Source organism: Corvus hawaiiensis, chromosome 2 (assembly GCF_020740725.1).
Source record: "Corvus hawaiiensis isolate bCorHaw1 chromosome 2, bCorHaw1.pri.cur, whole genome shotgun sequence".
NCBI classification, from domain to species: Eukaryota; Metazoa; Chordata; class Aves; order Passeriformes; family Corvidae; genus Corvus; species Corvus hawaiiensis.
The window spans coordinates 60,406,299-60,427,468 of NC_063214.1; the positions used below are offsets into that span (position 1 = coordinate 60,406,299).

The 21,170-nt window shown below is 42.5% G+C and overlaps 1 protein-coding gene across 5 annotated transcripts in view; it reads left to right on the forward strand.

Moving 5' to 3' along the window:
* Positions 1-19,475, forward strand: part of TSC22D1 (TSC22 domain family member 1) — a 92,967-nt gene extending 73,492 nt beyond the window's left edge. For 2 of the 5 annotated variants that reach the window (XM_048295335.1, XM_048295334.1), the window contains 2 exons: positions 16,972-17,023; positions 18,068-19,475. In XM_048295335.1, the coding sequence (XP_048151292.1) occupies positions 16,972-17,023; positions 18,068-18,325 (310 nt within the window). In that variant the 3' untranslated portion in view covers positions 18,326-19,475. Of the gene's footprint in view, positions 1-3,920; positions 4,195-16,244; positions 16,554-16,971; positions 17,024-18,067 lie in introns of those variants that run through there. The other 3 variants (XM_048295338.1, XM_048295339.1, XM_048295337.1) reach the window with 3 other exon arrangements.
* Positions 19,476-21,170: the final 1,695 nt, after the last annotated feature.

A 21,170-nucleotide genomic window follows, 5' to 3' on the forward strand; every position in this document is an offset into this window, starting at 1 on the left:
GTACCCTGATGCCATCATGCATGAAATCTTGTTTTTTGTTTCATTAAATGTTAAAATGTGCCTGTTTCTGACATTCTAGTGTACCCAGAGTGATAATTCATCTGTGCACAATCTGTCACTTTATATAAGAGCCAGGATAGTTCAGGACAAAGGAAGGAAAGCATAGCTTGATGCTGAATTCTTGAATGTGACAGGAGAAGAACGAAGATCCTTGTACTTCAGGCATTTTTCAGTTGCAGCTGGGAGGGTATTTTTAAAGCAGTAAAAATATTCAATCTCTTAGTTGATCCAGTTGGCTTCCAATTACTTTGTGGTTTCTATTACCTGTAAGTTGTTGACTTACACATAACTGAGTGATGCTTTTAATTACTTGAATGCACTGGAACCAACTTTGTCAAATTTATGGGAAATGCTTCTGAGAAAAAATATATAGTTGTCAGAATACCTGCCTCTGAAGCAGTTCTGTTTTCACTTTAATTTCTTTTCTAGCTGGCAACTGACAAAGAATATTCTTTGCTGTCTTTTGTAAAGGCGAGAAGTGGAATTGATAAGGTTCCTCTGGGGCACAACCGCCCCCCAGATAAAAAGTTGATTAATTTGAATCAGGTGCTTTTGGATCAGTGGTATAGAAACCATTTTCCATGACATAGCTAAAGAAGTACCATTAAATGAAGCCTGTGAGTGTTGCCTTACTGTAAAGTCATCACCAGAATTGGGGCTGAAGCGTGAGGAAAGGTGATTGGTGTTACCAGAGATGGAGTTAGTTACGGTTTTTCTTTGTGGGCCCAATGGTGAACTTGCTGCTTTGCAGAATGAAGCAGCTGAATATATGCTGTAGTTCCATATCATACATGCTTGAGTGTGTATATATTTACTTTTCACTTTCAAACTGACTCTGATGTGGCTTCTGCTAATAAGCAGAGCAAATTACAAGGATTTTAGCAGAAATTCATTAGAAGGATGCTGCAAAAATAACTATTTGCAGTATCTTTTTATTTGTGTGTGGATGTGAGTTGATAGAACAGTTATTAATCTTTCCTAAATTTTATTCAGTGCTTAGATTTGTGTCTCTTAAGAAACTGCTTTTGTGCCCCATGTAATCTAATATTTAATGATCTTTCTGACTGTACGGGAAACCCAGACGGAGTCAGAACAGCACTGGAGCTGAGCAATGTATCAGTCAGATGTGCATAACTTACAGGACCCTGTTTTCAGCTCTCATGACATAGCTGCTAGCATGATGGAGCTCCTGTTCAGAGGGCATCTTGGCATAGGAAAGGAGAAAGTAAAGACTGTCTGCAGAAAAGGTTAACGTCCGTGCTTTAGTCCCTTTCCCACTCCAGCATACATCAGTATGTATTCATGGTGTCAGGCATCCTGGAAAACACCTGTGACCAGTGCGTGTACTGTATGCACAGTAGGTATGGAGAAAGGGTTTTCTCCTACCTGGTGTCAACTGTGCAGCTTTACAGGCAACAGAAGGATCATAAAGAGTTAGGAGAATGGCAGCTTAAAACCTATCAGTTCTGTTGGTGCAGTTCTGTGGGATACAGACTTAGCTGAGCCTGACTGCCACGGCTCAGCTGTGCAGAATGTCCCAGAGAGGTTGTAGCATATCTGACATGAGAGAGTGTAACCAGTAGGATACATTAGGAGTTACTATTGTACGAGTCTCTGACTCTGGAAGGATATATAAGGATGCCACTCAAGGTAAAATTTGTCTCAGTTCAGCTTTCTGGAGTTGGTTTTGTGTGTTCTTCTAGTCAGCTTGATGCTTCAGCTCTTTAAAATAAGCAAGATTTCATGCTGTAAGTAATATTTCATCTTGAATACTGAAGCTATTCAATAATACTGGGTTAAACTTTCTCAGTAGTTGTTTATTGGTATGATTGCTGTTTCCTTTGCTCCTTGTTTATTTTTCATTGAAGCCTGTTGACTTTGATTCACCTCCCTCTTACATGTGGTTGTACTAAGTGAGCGTCCACTTGAAGCTTTCAAGAGTAGCTCTGCTTTCAGAGTAAACATCCCTCTTTTAGAGCTGTTATATCAGTCTGCCTCTTCTCCAAGGACCAAGATCCAGGAATACAACTGCTCCGCCATCTGAGTGGTCCCACCTCTGTGCCTTTTCATTGGGAGTGAGAGGAGAATGTTAAAATCAGCCTTGACTGTTACCCATTCCCATGCTGTGCTGAGAGAGATGGACTTAATGTAATGAGAGAAACATTTATTGTAAAGTGTTGACTTGTCAGCTTCAACTCCTTGGTGTGCTTTAAAACAAACACTGTGCTCTGTCCTTGTAAGACAAGCGTACAAGGCTCTGGGAAGACCGTTTAGAAATATTCTGCTCTCCTTCACTGTTAGTATACCTGAAGCCCTGTTTAAATTATCTGAACTCCCTCTAGGCTTTGGGAATGGGGAACTAATCCCACTGGATCCTTCATTTCCAAGGGTAAACGTTTTGCATTTTTTCTTTTCTTCCTCACTACCTCCTAAATAAAATATTCCCTGTGTATGATGGTAGACTTCTTGGTTCTAAGTAGAGCTGGTTTTAACTCTCTCTTCCTCACCCAAGCCAGACTCCTTTGTTTTTTATTGAGTAGTACCTACTTCTCTTGTTATAAATCCCCTCTTCACCACTTTGGCAAGGTACAACTGAAGTGCAGGTAAATAATATAAGGCCATACTCTGAGGCAGCTGACAGAGGGCAGGTTTAGATTAGATATCGGGAAGAAATTCTTTACTGGGAGGATGGTGAGACACTGGCACAGGAGGTCCAGAGAAGCTGTGGGTGCCCCATCCCTTGTAGTGTTCAAGGTCAGCGTGGATGGGGCCCTGAGCAGCCTGGTCTAGTGGAAGGTGTCCCCGTCCATGGCAGGGAGATTGGAACTAGATGGTCTTTAAGGTCCCTTCCAACCCAAATAATTCTATGATTCTAAGAACTTGTTCAACCCTTTCATTTGGTTTCTTTGCAATATATTCTTACACTTTAGCTGTCAGCAGTAAGCCCAAGTAACATTTGCTAGGTTGCATTTCTGGTTTTGTCTCTGCATTTGTGTGGTCTTGGTCTGATGGAAGGGTGTAACCACTGTAATCAATGCCCATGCTCTCTGGTTGGTGGGAGTTCCTGCATGCATACTGCAAGTGGCTGGCTATTTCCATGGTGAGGGGTTATCTCTCACTCTGTTGCTTGCCTGTGGAGTAAGGAAATGAATCTTCTTTGCTTCTCTACATTGTACTATGGGAAGTCAACTTTTCTTCCCACTGAAAAGCATTCAACAGGGTTGAGGAAGGAAAATGCTTACACTGAAGCAAGTTGGATAATAAGCCTGTGCATATAGGCTCATAGTTACATGGCAGAGGGTTACTACAATGCACCAGAACCTCCTTATGGCAATCTGTGTTTCTGTGAGGAAGAATATGCAATATTTGATTGAATTTTGGCTTGATACATGAGGAGTTGCTATCTTTATCTGACTAACTAGATACATGTCTCCAACTCTCATCACTGCTTCTTTTTAAAGTAGCAGTGAGGGACAGGATTTGTCCGTAAAATATTTTCTGGCAAGCAGGCTACTGCCACTTTGGTATCTAATTAGATTGCCATTAAGCCCTAGAACTTTGATTTAAGAAACAGTATAACTTGAGCTGCCTCTCTGTAAGCAGAATTAGCTGCCTATAGTGATTACCATGTGCTTCACAAAAGGTGGGAGCAGGTTGAATCAGCTTCAGAGTTGGTGAATTTGGCACTGCTGAGAGAAGATGCATTTGTTTGAGATTTGAAAACGTAATCATGAAGATTTTAATCTCTTTTGATGCTTTATGTAACAGAACACCATGTGACCTCAGGATCTGTGGTGTCACTGTTCGCCCTTCTTGTTTTTCTTGATCATGACCAACCAGTATCAAACTCAGCAAACTTTGAATTGAAGCAAGTGGATAATCTTTAACGGGCAAGGCTTTGCAGTTCCTTAAAGTGCTGCAGAATTCAGGATGCGTGGTTAATAGTGGAATGCTAAGGCTAATCTTACAGCCACCAAGGAGCGAAAGGTATTTCTTCTGACCCTCCACCTGGGGGAAACTAATCAGCAGGTACGAAATAGATACATCAATGAAAGTGACGCTTCTCCAGAAACAAGGTCCTGACCAAACAGTCATGAAAGTGTTATTTTTGGAACTGGAACGACATCTAAAGAGGTATTTATAAAGTTTTTAATATGTAGATGCCTGATTTATTTGTTTTACTTTTTGGAGGGTTCTTTAATTTTGTTTACACAAGTATTTAATACTTCTAAGTCAAGGTGCTTGGCACTTATTAAAACTATTTCAAGCTAGGAATATCGTACTGGTTGAGAATATTGTCATGCAGAGTTGATTACTTTTTCAGTGAAAATCTACGTGCCTTGAAATATCTTTACAGCAGTACTTAAAATAATCCATATTATAAAACATTTGCTCTTACGGTACTTCTATTTCTTCTTTTCAAAAATTGTTATTTTAGTTATTACAAATCTTAAGTAATGTAATACTAAACCAAAAAAGAGAATTTGAGAAAACAGGATTTGAAACTCATTATCAAATAAGTTTGTATTCATTCAAATAATTTTCATATATAATATGCACTATCTTCTGTACTGTCACATGGTCAAAGAAAAGTTTAGTTAATCAGTCTTGTTAAATGTTTGGAGAGCATTGAAATACAGCTTAGTCTTCTGCAACCTCCTTTTCCATATAAACAGTGAAATATGAACTGGATGTTTTTGATGTGGTTCTTTCTAGTGTTTAAAGTAAATTCCAAGTAACTTTGTGAATTGGAAGAATTCTTTTACTGAGTTAAAAATACATGACAGTGGGGGGGAAAAAATGCCCTGACTCTTCATGTTGCAGAATTGTTTTTCTGTGTACAGAAGGAAAATACCCATCTGTGGGAGGGAGCATGGAATTTGTTCCTAACTTCTGATCTCTGAACTGGTGCTTTTGTTATGCCACACCCTTAAATTCTAACCCCTTGATCTTATACAAATGTTTACATATATCAACTAATACATTTAACTTCATATTTTTGTCATGTTATGTTTGTGGTATTCCCTGTGGAGAATAGCTTTCCTCTGTGAATGGTGCCTCTTTAAAGAATATAAAATTATACACTGGAAAACATTTTTTTTAAAAGCTCAGTTTAAATTTTTTTCAGTAATTGGCAGTTTCTGAAAACGCGCTTGAACTTTCAAATGAACCGTAAAATTGTACTAAATTAATCAGAATGCTTAAGGATAAGTATAATGGAAATCTTCTATAATAGCAGTTGATCTATAATGGCAACAGGTACATTATGTGTGAGCAGCATATGGATGCAGCAGTGACTGGTATCATATTACTGAACAAGGGAGGTAGTATTGAGGAGATTGTTTCCAACCAAGCTATTCCACAAAATAGGTAATGAAAAAGGTGTGGTGGAGGTGTGATTTTCTTGAACCTTTCTGCATTATTAAAAGGTTTTTCTGTGAGTGACTTTTACTGATAGACACAGGAGTATGATGTAGCACCTCTAGTAATAAACCAAAGTCTGCATCTGTTAACATTATACAGAAAACATGGGCAGTTTCTCCTGTAGCCTTGCTCTGCAAGCTACTTTCTAGTTAATTTTCATTTGCCTTTGTTTCCTCTAGTTTCTCTGGCAGAGATGCTGGTTTTTTCCCAGTTGTTTTTCTGTGAATTCAGGTTGGCTGGTTGTCATGTCACCACAAATTGGAAATGGTAAAGGCAATTGCAAATGGCAGCCTTTCTTGGCTAATATTGCCTGTGACTATACGTTTTTTTCCCCCAAACTGACCCTGCTGAATGCATGGGTCAAATACAAAGAAGCATTTAGTTTTTTCTGGCATAGATGCAGAATTAGAGAGTGAGTGCAGTTGTCCATGGCTTTCTGGAGGAAAGAGAAGTGATTCTGGGGGTCAGGCATCTCATTTAAAACATAGAGGATATGGATACAGCTGGTGAATCTTTTCCTACTTGCAGTCAAGGGCAGTTTACAGCATACTGAGAAGGACTTATCCTCTTAATAAAATTAAATACTTTATGCATATTTTTCATTTTAAGTTTGGCTGCCAGAATGAAGTCCAAGATTCAGAGTTTAGGCTCTGGAGCTCCACCAAGTTGTTTTGGAAAAGCAACCCCTAATGTCTGTGTGCTACTGGGGAGCTGTGTAGCACTAGACAGCTGGAAATGGTGATTATGTGGGTGTGCAGGAGCTCCAGCCTCTCGTGTAGTGCAGACTGCAGACAGGTGCCTGTGTCCACTTCGGATGTACACCAGCATCTTTCCATATTCGTACCAAATGAATGGTGGTGTGGCATCCTTCATATTTCTTTTTGAAACTTGGTTGGAAGTGCAGAAGATGTGATCCTGGGGAGGGTGGGGGGAAATAAACACAGGTCAGAAGATACTTCAGCCTCTGGTTATGGCATAAACTGGAAGGAGGGAGCACTGGGTACACCTGCTAACTCTTAGGATGGGTAAAGTGGGCTGTAGTTGGTTAAAATACATGAATATTGAAGTCAAGCATGAAAATGTCTGTCTCGCTATTATTTAGGTCATCCCTATCAGAACATCAGTAATTTAAATTTGTTGAAAGTGTACCTGAGTGATGGGCATCCAGTCTCTATCTGACAGGTGGATTTGGCAATGTTAGGTTTTACAGTTGGACTCAATGATCTTAAAGGTCTTTTCCAACCTAAATGATATCAAGGGATAGAAATCCCACTGTACTTATGAGCTAATGTTATTTTTTTAAAAAAAGAGGTTTTAATTCATCATTAGGCAAATACTAAGTAGTTGCACTCTAATATGAAGAAATAAAACAAAAGTTTGATAGCCCCTTAAACCTAGTATTTTCTCTGTTTAAAGGTAATTTTTCACTCAAGTCACATCTCAGTCCTTCCAAGGATTTCAAGGATCCTTTCAAGTACCTTGGCATCTTTTAGTCTATCAGTATAAGTAAATTCCCCCAACCTTGGAATCAGTTTAATGTTTCTTTTCTACCTGCTTCAGTTTATTGACAACTTGTTTTAAAATGCTGAGTTCTTCAGAAATAGGGCTGAAAAACAGGTTTGGGCAAACTAATTCAAGTCAGGAGCCTGAGTGCCAGCAGTGCTACCCTGTGACTCAAACATTCACTTACAAATATTTCTGTTTATAGTTGTCATGATTGCTTGTACCGGAGCTGGTGATCGATGTTACTGTTCACGTGGCAAGGGCCTCTATCAGTTAGTAGTAGCTGGGAAGAGTCATAGAGGAATTCCCCTGTTCTGTACCTTGTGTGGGAAGAGGCATGCCTCCCTGGATGGGAGGTTACCTAGTGTGGGTTTTAGAAGAGATCCTTCTGTCCTCTGTGCTTGGTGGGGCTCTGCAGCAGTGGTTCCCTGGCTCTGTCTGTGGAGCTGGAAGAGGGGGGCTTTAAATTGTGTGTTGCAGTAGGGATTTTCTCTCCTTCCATTAGAGGAGTGTGGCAGCTCATCGTACTGATGCTGTAGCAGAGTGGCCACTGGGCTAGCACCCTGTGTAAGAATGAGGAAACGTACCTGGGAGCTGTTTTGGACTCCCATGCATTACTAAGTGGGTTACTCAGACTTCTGATACTGCAGTTGCTTTGGTTTTGTTTTTGTGGGGATTGGGTTTTGTTTTGAATTATTTTAAGCCACAGAGGTTCAGGGTTTCATTATAATGATAGTGATTTCTGAAGGATGAAGTAATTGTTTTTCAGAAGTGTTAGGTACCTGACATAATATATACATGAGCCTTGGACCTTGTTTATACAAAAGAACCTTGGACATCTAATTAAATGTTTTAGGTGGATATCCACCAAAAAACATGCATCAGCAGTTTTAGGGAGAGGACAGGAATGCTTCATAAACAGGGTGCCACTCATAAATTTAGTCATCACTGCATAAAGACGATTACCCAGACACTGATGAGGTAAGAAATGATATGCTGTAATCTTTCCTTCCCAACTTGTGTATTAAAAGATAAAGAGAATGTCTTCTGCCGTTTGCAGAATGTCTGGCTCAAGGGTGGCTAAATGTCAGTGGTGTGTGCCCCATGTGGCCACCATGGATCCAACAGTCTCGAGGTACTTGCTGCTTTTAAGCTAGAAGATGCTGTCCTGTGGAAAATTAGAGCTTCTTACTCCCTGAGGTTCCTTTACAGGATCAGTAGGGTACTGAGGAAGGCTGGATCCCATTTGAAGGAGAACCAGGACTTCAGGATATACACCCTTTTGTAGATGACCTGGGCCCGTGCCAGCTGTTTGCAGTCTCTGGTCTAGAAGGTGCTCCAGAGACATGTTCAAAATATGCTGAGCCAGCACATCTGTGTTCTGTTCTTTTTGGTTTGCAGTGTGGCAGGGTGTCAAGAAGGAACTGTTGTGCTAAAGTAGGTAATACATCCCTAACGCCATAAGGCACAGTCAGGTCAAATTAAAATTTTGATCAATCTGTTCTTTAGGTAATTTTTAAGTTTTGAAGCACATAGTCATTTCATAGTCTTACATACTTTCCCAGGTATCTTGTATTCTATTTCAAATCAATATTGCTTTACAATTTATTCCTTCAGCAAGGAGACTGTAAATGGAGATACACTGTTGGGATTTCTGCGATTGTGAGTCAGCAGGATTTGTGTCTCTTAAATCACTGAAGCTGTGCCTGGATTAAGAACCCTGGGAGTGCTTTCCTACTCCAGAGTTGAGCTGTACCTGGTCTCAATTCTGTACTGAGTTGAAGCATGGGCATTCATCAGATTTCTCTCATATGCTTGTTTTCACAGATGGGGGGAAGGTCACAGGGGGAAGCTACAGGTTAGGCAGGAAATTGTCCCACAAATGCTCAACTCGATGGCTAATTAAGTAAGGTTTTAGGGTACACTGCACTGTGCAGTAATCAGGTCACATTCTTATTTGTTCATGGAAATTCTCCCCATGTTTCCTGAATGGTTGGAGGTACATGGGATTTGATATCTATAAATGAAGCTCTCCATTCAGGTATAAAAATACGTTTAAATATGCTACAGTAAATTCAGCCTGTTAAAGTACAGTTCTTCTTGGATGGTACAGAAGGTCTTGAATTTTCCCTGTATTTTCTTAGGAACTCACCAAATTATGATAAACTGTGGGTTGTGGCATTGCTAGAGTATTTTGACCACTCTGAGATTAGGAAATATGACATTTCAAATTTGTGTAGTTTGCACGCATTGGACCCAGGGGAGTTAATCTAAAATCATTTACCTATTTGTTCACCGATACTGCTGATACATGTGAAGCCATTTGCCAGTGATTGCAGAGAGACTGAAACTGGGCGAGTGTAAATGGACAGCTGGATCGAGGTCTGTTGTCTTAAAATACCTGCTGAGGAAGAAAAGTGGCATTGAACTCTGAGCTTACTGTCTTTATTTTTCTATACGTGTAAACAAGTTGCAGTGTTGGGAATTTATTATTACTTAACAGAATGACCTTAAAATGGTTCTGCACAGCAGGGTGGTAACGAGGGATCTGCCACCACAAAAGCTGAGAAGTGGCCGATTTTCATTCTCGTTCACGGCAGATCAGATTTGCATCCCAAATGCTCCTTTCTCGCACTGAGGACTTAGGTTTTGTGTCTGTACTTTACATCAACTGTTCTTAAGAATTTCTGTGAAAGCTGGGGTAGGGAACTTCATTCCCAGCTTCCTGAAGACCATAGGACAATGCTGGTTAATTGGAGAGGTTTTGGCTTTGTTCCTAGCAACCCTGAGTTGTCTTCTAGTGTGATAGGCTTCTGTGGGAAATACAGGCTTAATTTCAAGTGTTGCACCAAAAAATGGCCATCGAAGGGCAAATGATATTCAGTGAGAAGTGTAGACCAGCTAGCTGTTAATGCTATATAAATACTTTTTTAATAAGCATGACTAAATTATTAGCTGATCTAAGATTTTCAATATAGTTTCAAGGGTAACAATTAGAAACAGGGGAGGAGGTGGGAAAAGAGGAAGGAATGTATTAAGGAGTTAAAAAGGCATAATGGGTGTAAGCTTTACAAGGGGCTGGGAACAGGGGAAATGAAGGGCCCTAAGATCCTCCATCTTCCCCTTCCACAATTAGCAGTACTCAGTAAGACAGTTTTCCCATTTAATGAGACCTGGTGTGGCTTTTCTGCAGCCTTAAGGAAACAGAAAATAATGCAAGTTCAGAAATAATAAAAGATGAGCCTTCTTAGTTACAGGTTAATTTGGCTGTTTTTTAATTTGATTACTAAACCCACCGTGTACCATTGAAGCTAACCTGGGGTGAGTGGGTGTCAGCCATTGTCCTGTAGTCCCCTCCTGGGCCGTTTGTCCCCTGGCTCAGTGATGCCTTTTAATATAGAGAATTTCATCTTTCCAAATGCTTGTCATGTCAGTGTGCCAAACCACTCCTTATACCTGTCATGTTTGTTATGTTATGTTAACTGTAACTTAAAATGCTCCAGTGACTCTTTCCTTCCCTCTTCATTTAATTTTGGAGTATGTGGTTGAAAAATCTGTTGTACAGTTAGAATAAGTGGGATTAAATATTTGTGTAAGTGGTTTTTTACTTCTGGGTGTTCTTGCCTTTGAGAAAAGCATTTACACATGAAAGTTACACAGAAGACAAGGGAATTGAACACTCTTTCTATGCATTAAATGTAAAATTATTTAAGCCAAATTTCATGTAAAGGAAAAATAAATTTCAGCTCCATGCTTTGGGTAGTGAAACTTAAAGGTTGTAACATTTTATCACTCTTCTATATATGCTGCTTTATGACACTAAACTTCTTTTCCACGTCCGTCCTGGGGACAGTGTCAGCATGCAGAGTGATGTTGTGTGCAGCTTTCTGGAGGAAAGAAAATAATTTCCTGGCTCAGATGTCTCACTTAAAATTTTCAGGATGCTAACATGTTGGTGGATTCTTTCCTTTGCAGTCCTTGGACAAGGGTGCTTTATGGGATGCTGAGGAGGATGCTTTCACCTGTAGTAAAGTTAAATACTTCACACCTACTCATTGAAAGGTTTTTGAAATGACAAAAGCCTATGATTCCCAAGTTACATGTTACTGCAAATGTATAACTTCTTTACATTTAAGGTGGAGTAGCATCTGGATGTAATTTCAGGTTTTGAGTTGTGATAGACCTCAGCTGACTCTGTGAGGGGACTTTGAAACTCACTGGATATGTGCAGAATACAGCCCTTCATCCCAGCTCATTGCTAGATGGTCATCTATGGATGATCTTGGGAAAGAGGATGCCATACATCTCTCTCCAAGCATCAAAACTGCTTTAAGATGGCTCACATTTCCCTGCAGAGTTCTCTCTGATCTGTAACAAGTGGGTCATCTCTGTGTTTGGCTATATCCAGGTACTTGATTATAGACTTGATTATAGATTATAGTATGTTTTGTTTTGTCAGCATTAAAATTGGTAGAATCATAATTCTCATTAAAAATAAGTGGGGTTGACTTGGCAATTAGTCTGTTGAAGAGAAAGAGGATATCCTCAGAGGAACCAGTGAGAACCGCTCCTTGTTTGTCTTTTGATCTTACATGGTTATCTTCTTGCTTTAAATGCAGCCTCTGTCTCTTGTGCAGAGCTCACAGCACGATACTCCTGTGTATGCACTGTGATCAGAGATACTGTCAGGTTATTTCCAGAGCCCCAGTAGGGTGTATGTATTCTTTCCACTAAATATTTATTTAGTTATGCTTGCACATCTGGAAAAAAGAAAAAAAAAAAGTATTTACAAATACAGCACTTCATTTCACTAGCATCCTGCATAGCTTTCCCTTTTATCTGTTTTTCATGGAACTGAACTCCCAATTTCTAGCAAACCAATCAACTAAATTATAGATGCAAATAACATTAATATGGGGCAGGAAAAGCTCACATTTAGGAAAACAGAGAGTACTATCTCGTAGAAAGAGCTTTTTCAAGTTAGCAGAAGTACATAAATTGAAGTAGCAGAATTCAATCTAGAAATAAAATACGTGTCTTTTGGAACTGAGCAGTAAGTTCTTAGTGGCTTGGATTCTTTAAATCAAGATCTTAGCTAAAAGTTTGGGTCTGGAAAAGGAAGTTGGCTGAGATTTTGTGATCTTTATTTAGGCTATTTGAAGATGGACTTTGTGTGGGTGGGGTTATTTTATTTGGTTGTTTTTTTGGTCCTTAGTCTGTTAAAAATATTTATGATTTACTGTGGGAAAGAAAGTTCGTTGGACAGCTTCTCCAGTAATGTACCTTTCCTGAGATGAAAATACCATGGCCTATTGAAATAAATAAACCTTTAGTCCTTGATGTCAAGTGCAGCCAGAGCTTTCTCAGTTATTAGCTTGGAGCAATTTTGCATAAGTTGGATGCTGGGGGGGGGTTGCTGTCAGTACACAAAGAGTTTTGAATCTATGAATTTTAAGGCAGAAGAGTGCTCTGCCATTTATTCACCATTTTTAGATGCCAAGAGAAATGCACAGTCAGATGTCAGCTAGAATCCAATTACTGTAGCCTTTTCTTGAGTAAATAGCATATTTTATTTTTAACCTCTTCAGTTACTTGCACTCTGCAGTTGAAAACCATAGCTGAAATTCACAGGATCTGAGCCTGTCTGAGAGTAAGATGCAAGTGTGCTGTGACAGCAATTGCTGTTTTTCTAATATGTTTTCTGGTGTGGTATCTTTGTAACATCATCAAAAAAAGAGATTTATTTTAAGTTCAGAAGGTACTTGTCGAGGGCTTTTAATGTTGTCATCTGAAGGGAGCATACACTGACAAGGTACTTAAAAGATAAATGTTTTAAGTGAAAGAACTTTTTAACACACATGGAGAAATATGATAAACCACACTTGCATTGAGACAAAATGATTCTGTACTGTAGTTTACCTCAGTATGTGTTTAAGATGAAAAGCACCCTTTCCCAAGTGCTTAGCATGAATAAATTGAGACAAGAGGAAATTATTTAGTGGGAGGAACAGTGTTTAAGAGCTGGAGTATTACAAAAGGTGACACATGCCAAAAAGTCTTTGACTACTGCATGTATATGTTTAATTTAAGCAGTCAATTTATTTGAGGATCAAAGATGCTGGTGAGCTACTTGTTTGCTGTATTGTACTCTACGCTGCTGGTTTCTCAGGAACCCATCTCGAGTCTTTTTCTGTTACTTTACGCAGTTTGTGAACACCTGGGGTGCTCTGTGGATACGCAGGCTTCCAAAGCGTGTGAAGGGACTCATCGCATATCTTGGGCTAACAGGTGCATGAATTTGTCCAACCCGGTGCAGACCCAGAGTGCCTTAACCAAAATGTGTGATTCTGCAGCCTTTCTCACCTCTACTCCCTGGAATTTAAGCTTTTTCAGGAGCAGAATATTATGTATTACCTGTTAATGAGGTGTTAAAAGAGGTGGCTAGAAGGTTTTGAGTAACACAGTAGTAATCTTGATGCCCTTCTAGAGGAAAACTGGGTTTGGAGAACTATTTTCTGTAAATCTTCTGTATACTTTCTTTATTTCATAAATGAGTTATTTTTTAAAAACAACAGCAAAACCCCAGTCCTAAATATAGAGTTCAGTCTTTGTCCTTGTCAGGCAGATGATGGGGTGTTGAGATGAGAACATCGGAGATAGTGGTGCTGTTCTCTCCTCCCAAAAGATTTCATCCCAATTTTGGAGATTAAAGTAATTTATACCATGGGGTTTTTTATTTCCTAGATAATCTGCTTTCTCAGCCATAAAGGGACACTTATGGTTTGCTTTTTTATAGAGTGGGCAAAGCAGAACATGCATATTAATATGCAGTCCTACTTACGCAGCTGACAGCTTTCTGTTGAATCACAACTCTGCTTGTAAGCATCTAAAAATAAATGACAGATTTTGTTAAGAGCCCGCTGAAGTTCATGGAAGATGGTTAATGAGTTTAGTGGGAATTTGATTTAGGATCATATGTGTTATCGCTTCTTTGTGAAGATTGATGTAGATTAAAGATGGCCGTGTTTTTGTTAATTTAGTTTGAGAATGGTATCATTTTTCTGTTGTAAATGGAATAATGGCATTTGATAATTATCAGTCATTATGGCAGAACCAACAACCATCTTGGAACGCATCCATGACTTTATTTCCACATGTACGAGTGAAACTATATACAATTCTCTGCTGCCTGTCCTGCAACAGCAAAGCAGGAGTTTCAAGGATATGTCTATGCAGGCCTGTGAGTTTGCTATCTTCAAGTTCTTTTATAAGAGCCTGATTATCAGCAGTGATAGGACTTACCTGTTTTTACACCTACTCTGCCCTTTTTCTGATAACTGCAAGGGACAGAGTTTGTCCCAGAGCTTTTGTCCAACTGCAGTTTTGTTAATTGTGCTAACTGCATTAGGACATTAGTGATTCTGAAGCCCAACCTGTCATAGAACATTAATTTAGATCAAGTCAAGTACAGACGTGGATGCAGATTCCAGTACAGACGATGTGCTTCTGGCACTGTCTGTTAATAGCTCACTTGATCACTGAATATGATGAGTACCGTGGTGTGTAGTGAGTAACCTCTGCAGAGAAAGTGGTATGGGGAAGTGTATGTACAGCACGTGGTTCCTGGTGTTTGTCCCTCAGGAGCGGGGAAGCTGGAGCCTGATGCACATGTTCTCATGTGTCGCTTCAGTTTATTTGCGTTTGCAAGTCAGTACAGGGAAGGGTTTTTCTAAAACACTTCCTTTAATTTGCGGCTTGTTAGGTGCTATCCCGTGCAAATTCCCCAGATATCCAAAGGGTGAGATGAGAGCTGTGCCCTTGTGGGATGTGAACCGTGTGGTAGCAGGAAAGTGGCTATGAGGAATTCTTACTCCTAAATGTGACCTCCCTGTGAACAGGATTAGTTTGTACTACTCTGCTGGCATTATTGAATGAAAGAATAGTAGTCTAGGACCGCATAAATAAGCTAAGAAGGATGATGCAGATACGCAAATGCTAAATTTAGCTTTAAGATGATTATTCTGTGCCTCCTGGATTTCCTGCTTCTCTGGGAGCAGCACCTGTGATGTATGTGACTTGTAGCTCTTGGAGAAGTTTGCTGTAGAGAATGGAAGAGGTTTTTTTGACTTTATTTTTTTACGTCTTTAAGTAATTTAATGCCTGCTGAAAGTGCAGGTCTAGAAAGAGTGGTTTTAGAGGTTGGCTGTTTCTTGTGATAGTATTTCATGGTGGTGTAGTTCAGCCTCGGGTCTGTTTCTAAGCTGTTACTGGTAGAGAAGATCACTTGGATGGGCACTGAATGTAGTTACTGTGTTCCATGACACATGAGAGCATAACATTTGTTGAGAAATCCACCACAGTTAGGTGGGAGAAGAATCTTTTCCTAAATTATTAATGCATGTGCTGCAGCTTTTAACACTAAGTGCCTTATGGTGCAATCTAAAAATAAGTGAATAGGCATTTTCCCTGTTACTGTAGAATAGTATCAGCCGGCTTTTGTAGACGATCGGTGGCTGAGTATTTTTGTCATAAAGGGCTTTATGGGCTCATAAGGCGTGTGTAAGGGATAAAGGGGGATTGTAGGTGTCTGGAGGAGTTTTATCTGCAGTGTGTGGGTATCCTGCTTTTACTGCTTTGCCTGGGCGAACCGGGCAGAGCTGCCGGGTATGGGCTTCGCTTTGCGGCGCTGAAACGTGCGGATCTTGATACGGCTGGGGTGCCGGTACGGCTCGCTGGATAAGCGTGGGAGCTGGCACCGGGACTTTCCCGCTGCCGCGCGCCGATAGGTGGCGCTGTCGGCGCGGCCACGGGCGGCCCCTCGGCGCGTCCCTCGCTCCCGCCGGGCCGTGCGGGGTTTCCCCGCCGCTCCCCGGGCCAGCTAATTATTATTATTATTATTATTATTATTATTATTATTATTATTATTATTATTATTATTATTATTATTATTATTATTATAATATCTTTTTTCTTTTTTTTTCCTTTTTTTTAAATTCCCCTCCGCTCCCGCGGGCGGGGGCCGGCAGGGTGAGCGGCGCTGCGGCACCCCGCGTGCCGGGGCTCGCGGACGCGGCGGGACCGAGCTTCCCCCCTTCCCCGCGCGTGCGGGACCGTCCCGCGTGGGCGCCGCCGGCCCGGGCCGCACGCGGCGGGGGGGGCGCGCTAATGAGATGCGCGGCGCGGGGCGGGGCCCGGGCACCGCAGCCAATGGGAGGCGGCGCCGGCGCATAAATGATTGGGGGGGGCCGGGATGCCCGGGTTTTGTGCTGCGCGGCGGAGCGCTGACCCCGCTCGGAGCTGGCCGAGCGCAGCCCCGCAGGGTCCCGCAGGGTCCCGGCCCCGCCTCGCCCGGCGGAGCGGCCCCGCACGCACACACGCCTCCGGGAGGAGCGAGACCTGATTTTTTTTTTTTTTCCGGGGAGCGTTTCTGGCCGCGGTTGCATGAATGCCCAATGTTGTAGACCGGTGGCAATGGATCTAGGAGTTTATCAACTAAGACACTTCTCGATTTCGTTCTTATCGTCCTTGCTGGGCACCGACAACTCGTCTCTGAGGCTCGACAGTAGGTAAATAAGTGTTGTGTCCGAGCGGCTCTGCTGGCGCGGCGGTAGCGGGGCAGGTGAGCGCCGGGCTGGCTCCTTTGTCCGGCGGAGCCGCAGCGGCGGCACCGGCTCCCGCCTCTCCCCCCGGAGGTGCTGCCCTCCCCGGCGCCCAGCGCTTCTGCCGCAGCCTGTGAGTGAGCTCCATCTTTGTGGTCCGTCGGGGGGCAAAATGTGGGAATATTTGGTCGGGCTGGGGGCTCGGCGCGGCTTTACAGGTTGCTTTGCTGCATTAGAGCATCCTAGCGAGGCGGCGGCAGGGCAGCGTTAGGATGACTTTCCCAGCCAACTGGCTACCAATGCTCGCGTCTCTTGTCTCTTAAATAATTCAGCCGCTGCTAATGTTGTATTTTTTTTTTTTCTTCTCTTTCTTTCTCCCTTGCAGCTCCTCTGGTGCAAGCGTAGTTGCTATCGACAACAAAATCGAGCAAGCGATGGTACGTACCGATGGGGGCATAAAACCTTGTTCGTGTTTGAAGCAGTAAACAATATGGGGATGCGGCGGCGATGGTTAACCCGTGCGGGGACGGAAGGGGAGGCACGGCTTTGGTTTCGGGAGCTTTTTTATTTTTTTAGTTTTATTTTGTTTGTAATTGATCAAAGGCTTCCTGCGGGGAGGAATGCGCACGTTTGTGTATTGATGCCGGGAAGGGAATGACGGCACTGCTCCTGGCTCCTGCCTCCCCAAACGATTGATCCCGGCTCCATGCGGCGGCGGAGGGGCGCTGCTGGGCAGAAAGCCGAGCGTGTTTGTGGGGTTTTACAGTCCCAGAGAGGGGGCGTTTTGGGGTACTTCTCATTTAATTTTTTTAACTCTTCCCCGAAGCGCAGGCGGGCGGAAGCCTAACGAGCGCATCCCCGGCCGGCTGCAGCCGGGGCATCCCCCGCCGCTGCGCCCTTCTCCCCGCGGGCGGCACAGGCACCGCAGTGCCCGGAACCGGCGCCTTCACCTCGGGGGCCGCGCTGGCCGCTGCCCCGGCCCCCGCCCGACGCGGTGCCGGGGGCCCGGCCGCCCTTTGTTACTGGAGCAGTGCCTGGAGCCGCTCTCCCGGGAGCCTCTCCGGCTGTTGCTAGGCAAACTCCGAGCCTTTAACTCCCGGCTATAAATAACTCGGCCGCCCATTGGCCGCGCCGAGCTCTGGCGTCACCCGCGGCCGCGCGCGGACGGCGGGAGGGAGGGAAATGCGGCAACCTGCGCCCAGAACTGGCTGCAGCCGGCGCGCGCGGGGGCGGGGCCTGGTGCCGGGGGCGGGGCGCTGTGCAGGCCGGGTCGCACGTGTGTGCCGGGCCCGGCGGCGGCCGCGGTGACAGCCCGGCCCCGGCACGGCACGGCCCCTGCCAGGACAGCGCTGCCCGGGGCCGCGGGTCACACCGGCCCTCTGCCTCGGGGGGGTCCGCTGCGTCTCCGGCGGGGCAGGCTGGGAGCTCGGGCCGGGCACTGCGCTGCTTTCCTAAGTCACACACTCTCTTATGTATTTCAGGATCTGGTAAAGAGTCATTTGATGTATGCAGTACGGGAGGAAGTGGAGGTCCTCAAAGAGCAAATCAAAGAGCTGATAGAGAAGAACTCGCAGCTGGAGCAAGAAAACACTCTGCTAAAAACACTTGCCAGCCCAGAGCAGCTTGCCCAGTTCCAAGCACAGCTGCAGACTGGTTCTCCGCCTTCCTCTTCCCAGTCACAAGGGACAACACAGCAGCCTGCTCAGCCGGCATCACAGGGCTCAGGGCCTTCAGCATAGCTCAAGGTGTCATCGCCACCATGATTGCTGGCCTCTGGACTACCCAGAGCGAGGAGGACTAGCGGGAATCCGCCACAGCCACCCTTCATCCATTTCAATGCACATTGCAACCCAGACTGAGGACTCCATGCCTTACACACATCAGGAGAGGCTTCTCCCCCTTGTATTACACACTCATCTGTCTGTCTCTTAGCTCCCTTACCCCTTTGGCTTGAAGGAGTCTATGTTCTTAGGTTGGTTGAATAAAATAAACTTCTTACAGAGAATTAGCACAAGCACACTGGGGACTCGAGCAGCTTCTGCAAATGGCTGAAAAACGAAGCTGCATGCCTGAATTTTTTTTGTTTGTTTTTAAATCTTCCACTCATCCAGTGATACAGCTGATACAAGTGCTTTTCGAGCTTTGAAACGTGAAGAAATAGACTGGAGTAAAAAGTGATGGCTCAATCCCCTGTAGTGCATTGGGGTTCCAAAGTGTGGACTGGTGCATAGGATCTAAGAGGAAGAGGGAGAAAGGTAATCTCAGTGTTTAACACTTAATTGTCACCTGAAACCTTAAGTGCAAATATTTGCACCGTTTTCTGAAGCAGTGGACAGGTGCATAAAGCTGTATTATATATAGAAAACAGGTAGGTGACAATACAGTTGTTGGGTCATAGGATAATTATAATGAAGGTTATTTGCCTACTGTATATTTGTGTATTTAGTGTAATTACTTTGTAAAATAGAAAACTGTAACTATTTAGGTTGTACAGATTGAAGTTTAGTTGTTTAATTGGCTGATCTGAAGAAGTTTGAGACTTTTTTTTAATGCTACATAAATAAGAATGCACCTACGCAACTGTTCAGAATTTGGCAGATTGATGCTGTTTGTGTAACTTCTGAAGTTCCCTGGCTGCTGATTATCTTGAAGTAAATCATTGTTCATTGTAGCTTGGTTCAAGATGGGAAAAACCACTCCAAAAATTACCAAGTCCTGCTAGAAAGAATTAAAGAAAAAAAAATCAGATTTCCCAGTATGAATTTTTTTGCATATGATCTGTATAGTAGTATGCATATGTTTTTGTGCATGTTCTCTACAGTTGTAACACGTCAATGTATTTAACTGTTGCACTTGTCAACTTTCAATAAAGCATACAATGTTGATAAATCACTGTTTGTATATTGTACTGGTGTTAACCGCAGCCACTTTTAGGATGTTGCAATGCAGTTTTACATGGGTAGTGAGGTCAGGAAACCTAAGTCTTGGTGCAAGATCCTGCCTGTTGGCTTTAAAACTTTTGTTTCAGCTAAAAATGCAGCTCCTGCTTTCCACAGCTCTTAAAAACAGGCAGATACTGAAGTTAAATGAAGGAAGAGGGAGTAGGGCACCTGACTAAGCAAAGCTGATGGGTTTGGTCCGGTCCTGTATGGTCAGGACTGTAGGGCCACAGATATCTTTTGTATATGAATATATAAATTGTTCCCTAGTGGCAAACTGCCCTTGCCTGTGCACTGGTCATCCCATACTGGCCCAGCTCCACCCTTAACTCAGGGTGACAAAGGCAGTAAGCACTGCGGCTATCCCGCCATGTCAGCCTGTATTACAGTATTAATTCTGCCTTCTGAAAAATGTTGAGAAGAATTTGCACTTTTGTGTGTGTATTGGAAAAAATGCCTCTTTAGTAATATGGATTAAAGCAAACTGAATTTAAGCTTACAAATTTGTAGGTGAATGAGTGGCGAAGGTGTGATCCATATGCTGCAACCAGGGGAGCAAAGGAATTTGCAGTTTTACAGCAGTGACCTAAAGTGTGAATACAAAAAATCTGACTTAAAATATAAGGGTTAATTACAAGGGTTTTTTATAGGGTCATATGACTGCTTACTTCATGTAAAGAAAATCAGGAGATTTTTTTTTGTGAGGGTTCTTGGTACTGAGTGTAGTCAAGTGTAGTAGAGGAAACTAGAAGGCTGAGGGTTCAAAGGTAGGACAGGTCACTCTTTTGTGTCATTTACAGCTACATTTTTGCTTTTGGTGGTTATTTACCAAGTAGCAGTTCAGGCACTGCTTAGCTGAATCACAAGTAGTTGAATTGCCTTTATTGGGATTGCCATATCAAAGTGCTTGGGTGAGTGTGAACTTGAATTCATAGTTTGTGTTCTTGAGGTTTCAGTGTACAATTTAAGAGTGTTCTTAATGAGGAAACACCAGAGAGAAATGCTGGATTTTTCTTTTTCATGGATTAAGCTAAAATTAGAAATTGATGATGGCCTTTGTGGCAGAACAACACTTGAATTATTTGGATCAGACAAAAGGAATGCTAATTTTGGTGCTTTTTAAAGGGCTTGTCTCCAGTTGCCTTTATATTCTGTCTCTTTAGTGCTTCCAGGCCATAACATTGTGAAGATCGACTTTTTTATATACTTACACAGATTGACTTTTTCACCCGCTTCAGTTACCAAAATTTGCAGAGTTTTTGTTTTGGTTTGGGTTTCGTTTGTATGTCTATAAATGAAATTGACCTCTGGGTTTCTTTCTTTGAAGAACAGCCTCAGCATATTCTAAATTCAATACTTTTTTTTTTTAACTGTTCTTTAATAAAGGATTTGGAAGGCTTCAGGATTTTAGTTAGGTAATACATGAATAATTTTAGTACACTGCAGTAAACAGTGGCAAATCACCGTTGGCAAATCTGATCATCTACGTACTGAGTAGTTCTAAACTGTGGAGCTGGTTCTTGGAGCTGTTTATTAATTGCTAAAGTGAGACCAAGCAATGTTTTGTTGCTGTGATGATTTTAGCAATAGCTCTGTCAAAGCCGCAGCTTCTTCATGAAATGGATTCAAATTGACTAAAATTGCA